Genomic DNA, 9,612 nt, shown 5'->3' on the forward strand with positions numbered 1-9,612 from the left:
TTATTTTAATTTCCTTATAAGGAAATTGACCTTTACACTTGTATCAAAGATGGCGGTATGTTTGAACTGATATCTCCGTGTGTCTTGCTCGTTTTGTATTTTACTATTTTTTGTCAAACATTTGAAGTAATGTGCAGGTTTGTTGCTTGAATATTCATAATAGATACCAGAATCATCAATTTACATGTGTTTTTTTTTATCTGAGAAAAATTGCACCACTGCTAATACTGCCAGATGTGAATCGCATCGGGGCTTGCTACACTATCGGCAATGGGAGGGACTTCATACCCTGCCGGAGAGCAGTGTAGGCAGGGTATGAATATTCGTTCTAGTTGGAGTGTTGTTTATAAAATCTCCAGTTTCAAGCGTCTTTTTTCGCGTATGCTTTATTTTTCTTATACAAAAAATGTTTTTCGTCATTTTGGTATTAATAGCGATACATTAACATGCCCAACCTGTGATACGTCTTACTAAAAGACACTCAATTAAGCTCAAACGAAGATCTACAATCCTATTAATGGGATACGAAATAGGCTAAGACTTGTTTTCTTCTCGTGGTATACGAAATTGAAATGGTACAAAAAGGAGAGTACAAAATGATTATGGTCCGAAGAGACCGATTACAATTTTTCGTTTTCTTTTTAAAATTTCCAAGTTTATGGTATGTACATTTTCCAATCTAAACGCAGGTATGCTATTTTTGTTAGAAATTCGCTCCTTGTTCCTGTCTGGCTGTTCCACATGTCTACAGATCGATTTACGACAAATCATGAAATTGTTTTACGTTCAACATCATCTTATAAAATATACAAAATTTCAGCATATAGAAAATATTTTTGCTGTATAATGGTTAGTGGATGTTTATTTTATCTTAGGAAGTAAGAATGGGTGAAATTCGTACCAGTAACGTGAGCCTGGCCCAAACTTTCTGGGATGTGCATTCCAAATGTTTGCGAACCCCATGATGGCGATATCGGAAAAGAGAGCGCATGGGTTGGCCTCGTTCTGAGACCGGAATCAGTAAGCTACGCATTTAGTTTGGTAATTTTTATTATGGTAAAGAAGTAAGCAAACTGTCGGAGGAAATTTTAAATATGTACTAAAGATGTTATTTTGAGCAAAATTCCATTACAAACAACTTAAATTATATTTATGATTAAAAAATACTCGAAATCATCCGCTCAGCTTTACCTAACATAAAATCAAGATGGCAGCCCCCATGAAACATGTTTGCAGAATAGTAAGGGCTTGCTCAGACAAATTTTACAAGCATATTGGATTTGGCAACACCTATAGGACTAAAGGCATAACAGAATATACACGACTGATAATTCCACGGAAATATCCATTTTACAGCAATAGGTGATGAACTATTTCTCTATTCACAACTCACAGCTCGGCTGAATGAAAGAGTGAAAGATTATGATTATGAGGTTGTGTGGAGGTCATTGTCTAGAAATTTTGATATGGGACCGTTAGACCGCGACTACTTAAATAGTATAATTATGGGTGAATGACGAAATATTTCTACTGTTTATGTATCCCCCCCCAAAAAAAATTAATCATGATTTGTACCTTCTTGAAACCAATGTCATCTGAATATTCTCTGAAGCATCTTCTGCACATGTTCAGACCATATTTACGGATGATTCCATGGGTGTTCTTGCAAACTCGGCTGCAAAAAAAGGAAAAATGTTTCAGTACACCAGGTTATGTCATATCGTTGAATCAAGGGCAAAATAAGTTTCAATGAATTATATTTGAAATTTTCAGTTAAGTCATTTTAAGTATATGTGTGTTACAGTTGATAATGTTTACAATTTGAATTTCCATCAACATCTGTTCCAGTCCTCTTAAACAGATGAAATGGAGTCCCACTCCCTCTTGCCCTTTGTCAGTACCCATTTTATCGTCCTATATACATGAAGAATCGAAAAAAGCATTTTGATAAAAAGTTTCATGTCAGTGCTCCTACGAGTCAAACCAGAGAAGACTGGGGACCAACAATGCCTCTGGCCAGTCTTGGGTGCATCATCATGATTAAGAAGTAGTGATTTGAATGTTGAACCTAAACCAGAAACATTTATAACAGAGATAAGTAACTCTCTATTTGCCCTTATAGTCTATGTGGCTCCTGACCTTTCCACAACCCTTAGCAGTCGCTTGGTTCAGTTTTCACTTGACGCCATATTGGAGAAAACTTGAAAACCAGACACTGGGGTTTTTGAAAATACGATTTTTTTTAGCTTGAATATCGTTAGTTAGTTTGTGGATAATGAGGTAACATTATTTTAGGTTATAACGTTTTGAGAAAATCGTAATGTGATATGAAATGATCGATGATCATTTTATGCGATCTATTCCACAACATATTCAAAGTGTTCGGCGAGGGCCAAATGGATTTTTGAAAATACAGATTAAATGACAATGTGCATGATCAACAAAACTTTATTCCATAAGTATGATAGTTTTTGGATAATGAAGCAACTTTTGTAGTGGCCTACATAAAATGATGTGCTTTTTGTGTGCGTTTAAATTTGACTATGTTTTAGTCTGATGTGATGGCGGCGTAATTACAAAACTATGACATGTTGAATAGAACCCAATGGATTTTCGAATATACGGATAAATAGCAACAATGTGCTTAATTAGCAAATACTATATTCCATCAGTATGATAGTTTTTGGATAATGAAGTAACTTTTGTAGTGGCCTAAAACACCATGTGTTTTTTGTGTATTTAAAAGTGACCATGTTTGGGTCCGATGTTATGGCCGATTAACCAGAACATGTCAAATAAGTTCCGGTACATCAATACACTAATGTGCAAAGCCCAATTTACTTGTGCTTGTGCATGTTTGATAGGGGACAAGGCGCTCTCGAGTGGTCATGAATAAAGGTACTCCTATACGTATATGAGGTCTTATTCCACCTGATTACATTGGTGGATATTGCGACCTCATATCCCCTCAGCGTGTTTTTCTTGTAGCTGCCAGCGCCCTGATTCTGGGGCACGACAAAAAAGTGTCATAAACCATCTAAAACGATAATTCATGTTAACAAATATGTGTACGCTTACTTGTTGATGAAGTATCAATCCATTTATGCACAAACTGTTGATGGACACCTCTTAAATATAATTATATCCACAATAATTCACTTGCAACCTGCTGTGTTCAAATATTGGGTCACTAAAACAACTTTGCTATTCCGGTCATTATAAAATACGGATTACAAATAAAACGGATAGCGTAAGGTTATATTTTCACAACGTTTCGTTTGTTTCGTCTATTTCAACTCCAAATTTGGATAAACCAGAAATAACCTCGAGAGGTCACAATCAAAATAAGTATGGCGGTATATACAAATGGGACCTACGCTTAAACGACAAAAGAGGCTAATAATCACTGATCTTGGATATAGATATGGACACACGTTGTGTAACTTTGTGTATTTATGATAGATAAATAGAATAAGGTAAGTCAGATCATATGAAATGTGAGTAAAGATAACTTTTAAACGACTTTAATTAGGTGGGTCACAGCAACAGGTTTTATGTGCGGTGGTGATTAGAGGTTACATGACAGCCTGTCAAAAGTTTCCTGTCGTGTAAACCTCTAATATTATTGGAGTAGAATAAAGGGAGCCACCACATGCACTTGTACAGGAAAATAGTGATGTTTCTTATCTTTGTGTATGTCTCTACTACAAGTTAACCGTTCCCAGTTGGGCACACGTTAATTATCTCTATTACAGCAAACTGATGATTTTCATTTATTTGTATTTGCAATTATTCAGTAAAACCACTGAATTAACAACTTGCAACAAGTTGGAATGTTGTTTATAAAATCTCCAGTTTCAAGCGTCTTTTTTCGCGTATGCTTTATTTTTTTACACAAAAAATGTTTTTCGTCATTTTGGTATTAATAGCGATACATTAACATGCCCAACCTGTAATACGTCTTTCTAAAAGACACTCAATTAAGCTCAAACGAAGATCTACAATCCTTTTAATGGGATACGAAATAGGCTAAGACTTGTTTTCTTCTCGTGGTATACGAAATTGAAATGGTACAAAAAGGAGAGTACAAAATGATTTAGCTGCGATAACGTAGCTCTGGACGACGGACGGACAATTTCTGCCGGAGAGCAGTGTAGGCAGGGTATGAATATTCGTTCTAAAAATGATTATGGTCCGAAGAGACCGATTACAATTTTTCGTTTTCTTTTTAAAATTTCCAAGTTTATGGTATGTACATTTTCCGATCTAAACGCAGGTATGCTATTTTTGTTAGAAATTCGCTCATTGTTCCTGTCTGGCTGTTCCACATGTCTACAGATCGATTTACGACAAATCATGAAATTGTTTTACGTTCAACATCATCTTATAAAATATACAAAATTTCAGCATATAGAAAATATTTTTGCTGTATAATGGTTAGTGGATGTTTATTTTATCTTAGGAAGTAAGAATGGGTGAAATTCGTACCAGTAACGTGAGCCTGGCCCAAACTTTCTGGGATGTGCATTCCAAATGTTTGCGAACCCCATGATGGCGATATCGGAAAAGAGAGCGCATGGGTTGGCCTCGTTCTGAGACCGGAATCAGTAAGCTACGCATTTAGTTTGGTAATTTTTATTATGGTAAAGAAGTAAGCAAACTGTCGGAGGAAATTTTAAATATGTACTAAAGTTGTTATTTTGAGCAAAATTCCATTACAAACAACTTAAATTATATTTATGATAAAAAATACTCGAAATCATCCGCTCAGCTTTACCTAACATAAAATCAAGATGGCAGCCCCCATGAAACATGTTTGCAGAATAGTAAGGGCTTGCTCAGACAAATTTTACAAGCATATTGGATTTGGCAACACCTATAGGACTAAAGGCATAACAGAATATACACGACTGATAATTCCACGGAAATATCCATTTTACAGCAATAGGTGATGAACTATTTCTCTATTCACAACTCACAGCTCGGCTGAATGAAAGAGTGAAAGATTATGATTATGAGGTTGTGTGGAGGTCATTGTCTAGAAATTTTAATATATTACCGTCAGACCGCGACTACTTATATAGTACAAATTTGGATGAATTACGAAATACTTAGCGTATTTTGATCTTTGACTGACAATAAATATGCTACTTAATTATCACAAATAATAATAAATCAGTGACAAGGTAGATAACTCATAAAAATAAGCAATAAATCGATATCCAGATGAAACTGTCAAGATTTCATTTTGACATTAATTGGTAGATATATAAAATATTTTTATAAGTTTACATTGTAGATTGCAATCCTTTTCAAGAAAGTTGACCTATTGGTTAAATTGTATAATATCCTATCCATTTATTTATAAGTAAATATCAATAAGTGTATATATAGGGTCTTGGGGTTCAGAATGGATCCTGTTTTATCAGAAATATACCCGATGCATTTTACAAAAATGATCATGAGGTGAAAAAAATACTAGCTGCTGTTGTAGAAGAAATGAATTTGATGCTTTTGAAAGAAAAAGTTTGTCTGGGCTGTATTTCCTGCACTGCTTTTCACAGCTTGAACTTCATACTAGTGTAGCGGAACTGGACCGGGTCGATCATCGGCGACCAGGTAGCTCAATCGGTAGAGCATCCGGCTAGTGTTCGGAGGTCCTGGGTTCGAACCCTGGTCTGGCCGTGCGTTTTTCCACTCCTATTACATTTGGTGCCGTGACCAAACCTTGTTTCAAGTGAGGTGAATACTTGACAAGGGGATACCTGAACCTGGGTTGTGAGTTGTGAAGTCTTCTGGGTCGAAGACTTAAAAAAAATAGGAGGGAAGAGTGTAGCGGAACTGGACCGGGTCGATCATCGGCGACCAGGTAGCTCAATCGGTAGAGCATCCGGCTAGTGTTCGGAGGTCCCGGGTTCGAACCCCGGTCTGGCCGTGCATTTTTCCACTCCTATTACACTAGGGGCTACTTGTCACGGGAACTTCATGATACTTGGGGCTTGGGTTCACCTAGGCGCGGTGAGGTGTCATGTACCAAAAGGAGATCAATTACCTACATTTTGACCTTTTAATTAACCTACATGAAAGAAAAAGTTGTCCTTGCTATTAAATATGAAGAACATTTTTGATTAATTTTAAGATGACAACTAAATAATCGAGTGATGCTATTGTTTGAAAATATAGTTACTTAAACATGATACTGGCCCAGTGTTTCTATTTTTGCATATCTGCATCACTTGCATCAACAATTGCTCTCCTGAAAACGTGTGGATGCTAATTTTGACCTACATTTCATGACAAAATGAATGATAATTATCGATCCTGTTGAAAAATTTGTATCATCATATTCCATGGCCATGATAATGTCCTTAAGGATACATGGAATAAACACTAAATTTAATTTGCATCCGATGTGTTATCAAACTTGAATGAATACATCATAGCAATATGACTAATTAAAGTCTCAACACATTATACTTTTTTTCAGTATTCACAACAGTAACTATAAACTTATAAAGCATCTTATTCTGATTGTCTACTGAACAAAGATATCCAGGGAAATGGGAAGGTTGAGCAATAACATGGGCATTTCAACACTGTTGTAAGAAATTCCTGTGGGCCATTGCTCTGTTTTTTATGTGACTATGGCCCATGGCCCCTGTCTTTCCCAACCCTTGGATATCAAATCATGTTGCTTAAATCTATTTGATTAAAAAACACATTTAATTTACCTTAATCTCTTTCCAGATTTCAACCTCTCTGGAAACATGCGAGTTTGACTGCAGTTGGAATGTGGAGTCTCTTCACTATGAAAAAAGAGGAAGTTGATGAAGCTGAGAAAGAAGAAGTTGCTGAAACTGATAAAGACAAAGATAAAGACTCAGCTGAGGATCGAACGGATATTGAAAATTATGTCAGACTCGCAAAAATGGCACAATTGAAAAAAGAATTTGATGAAGCTGACATGTACTATCATAAAGCGTTGAAGGTGGCAAACAAGAAATTCAACGAAGACAAAATTTCAAAAAAGTTTAGTATACAAGCTAGAACATATATATTTGATGCGATGGCGGACATGGCACTCAGTCAGGGCCAGTTTGACAAGGCAGAAGCATTGTACAAGGACACATTAAAAGGCTACCTTGAAACTGGTGGGGACCGTAAAGACAATGCGGTGATGGAGCTCACCCTAAAACTCTCCAGTCTTTATGCCATAATAAGGAAAGATCATGAGGCCAGACTAGGGTTAACAACAGTCATAGAATGTCAAGAAGAGAAAATTAAAACCAATCCCAAATCTGATATCGATACCTATGGTCTCCTAGGTATTGCTCTTCAGACATACGGCCGGTATCTCCTTCATCATAATGAACTAGAGAAAGCTGAAACTGTTTTGTGCCGTTGTGAAGAAATATGTACTCATGCGGTAGGTGAGAATTCCTCTCAGATGCTTAAGGTGTTAAATGATTTAGCAGCTGTGCAAATAATTCAAGCAAGATACACCAAAGCAGAAGTGACCCTGCAAAAGGCTTTAGTGATAAGTCAGACCATGGAATCATGTGATGCAGTACATGCTATTTATAGCAACTTAGGAGCAATCTCACTCAAACTTTCACATCTAGATATAGCAGAGTCGAGGTGTTCAACGGCATTCAAACTTGCTAAAGATGCTGGAGATGAGTTTGCTCAGAAGCAAGCTCGACATTGTCTTGATAAAGTGAATGAGGCTAGGCAATCACAGCCTGTCAAGTGATGCTATGGATGTCTAGGATTTTAGCTAACCAAAATTACAATTCCAGACCGATATTTATTTCTAGCTTATTCTAGTCTGACTAGAGTTGTAAAAGTAGCAGTTATTTTTAATATAATAACATAAACACCTGAAATACTCGAAGGAACACACTTAAATACAGGGAAACTTATACTATAGAAATGTGTAAATTACTGCTGGTGAAATACTATAGAAATGTGTAAATTGCTGCTGGTGAAAGTCATATTTATTTCCTATGATAAGGAATGTTTTCGTTAACATAGAAAAACGAAATAACTATAAAAAAACAAAATAACTATAATTGCTTTTAACTCTAGTTAAAGGAAAATGACAAAGTGGTGTTATAGATCCAGTAGCACTATATACCGGTATATGGACTCTGACAGAATATATTGACTGGTGATTCTGAAACCAAACGACATGTTCAACTTTAAATGAAAAATTGTTGAAATATGGATGTTTGTGCCAAGTCTAAATTAACAAATAGATACATGTGCGTTTGCAGTGTTTTGTACATCGTAATACTTGTTGTGTAAAGTGAGCAATACAAAGCAATAGGTTGTGTGGATTCGACAACTACTGGTATGAATTCTGCAATATAACCTAGTGAAAGATCTCAGATTTTTACAAAGTTATGTATAATTGTATTTGTTATGTGTGTTTTGTTTTATAAATTAAAGAGACATGAAACTTAATTGACCTAACATCATATTTTGAACTCCATTTTGGTCCAATTACCCATTTATGTATACAAACAAGGCCGATACTATCTATAAGCTAGTGTACAGGGTTTTACAGCAGGATATTAATGAGGAAAGATCTGTCTTAAAAGTCTCATTTTCAGACACCAAATTTTGAGACCTCCATCTGATCTGTTTCAAATTTTTGAAGTGCAATTAAACACAATCAGATAGTTTTAAGCCCAACATCATCAGATCTTGATGGTGGGCTATTCAAATCGCCCTGCATCCTTGGTCCATCCGTCCATAAACAATTCTTGTTATCACCATTATCTCAGAAAGTACATAATGAATCTTTCTCAAATTTCTTATGTCGGTTCCCTTGGTCCTTAAGCATATTGCATTTTGGGACTGATCGGAAAATAACAATGGCGGATAGGTGGCCATCTTGGATGTTGACAATTGAAGTTGTTTACTGCTCATAGTGCTGTTCTCAAATTTCACATACATTTTGTATAGGTTCCCCTTGATCCCCAAGATCCAAGGAATTTTAATGCTGTTTTAACTCCCTATACTTTTACTGTGTACTGCAGTTTAATTTAAAGTCATAAAATCTTTTGAGAAAGTAGTTTTTGAATGCCGAAATCTATACTGTTTGAATTTCATCCTACCTTTAGACCAGAGGAGCTTAAAATCAACATTTTATAAGTAGTCTACTGGAATTTACCTTTAAAGATATTTTGTTTACCACGAATGTGATATTTTAGAAAACCATATGTTTTTTCACCACAGAGATGTTTCATTCTGTGTTTAGCTTCACTGGTACCTCAGAAGTCACTGCGTCTGTCGGCCGGCAACATTTCCTTTAAATCACCACTAGCCCTAAATGCCTGAATGAATTTTGATGAAATTTAGTCTAGAGCATTACAGGAGGTTGTGGCTCCCTGGGGCCAGGGAGTCAGGGTCCATTTGGGGAGTTACAGCTAGAATGACAGGATTTGGTTCACATTTAGTTTGAACCATTGTTGCTCAAAAAGTAGATAGGAAATCTAGGTGAGTGATGCAGGCCCTCTTGGCCACTTGTCCATTAATGATTGTCACAAAATGATGATCACTGTAAAGTGACTTGTGTGTATCTAGGATATAGATTATGATATCATT

The 9,612-nt window shown here is 36.0% G+C and overlaps 1 protein-coding gene across 2 annotated transcripts; it reads left to right on the top strand.

Annotated features, from left to right (window-relative positions):
- Positions 1–1,180: 1,180 nt before the first annotated feature.
- Positions 1,181–8,466, top strand: LOC117323220 (tetratricopeptide repeat protein 19, mitochondrial-like). Of its 2 annotated transcripts, none has more exons than XM_033878280.1 (2): positions 1,181–1,362; positions 6,748–8,466. In XM_033878280.1, exons 1-2 carry the CDS (start codon positions 1,208–1,210, stop codon positions 7,751–7,753), a joined length of 1,161 nt encoding a protein of 386 aa, XP_033734171.1. In that variant the 5' UTR covers positions 1,181–1,207; the 3' UTR covers positions 7,754–8,466. The 2 variants fall into 2 exon arrangements, with proteins under 2 accessions (XP_033734171.1, XP_033734170.1); XM_033878279.1 differs by lacking the exon at positions 1,181–1,362 and adding an exon at positions 4,759–4,948.
- Positions 8,467–9,612: the final 1,146 nt, after the last annotated feature.

This window comes from Pecten maximus, chromosome 3 (genome assembly GCF_902652985.1).
Source record: "Pecten maximus chromosome 3, xPecMax1.1, whole genome shotgun sequence".
Taxonomy (NCBI): domain Eukaryota; kingdom Metazoa; phylum Mollusca; class Bivalvia; order Pectinida; family Pectinidae; genus Pecten; species Pecten maximus.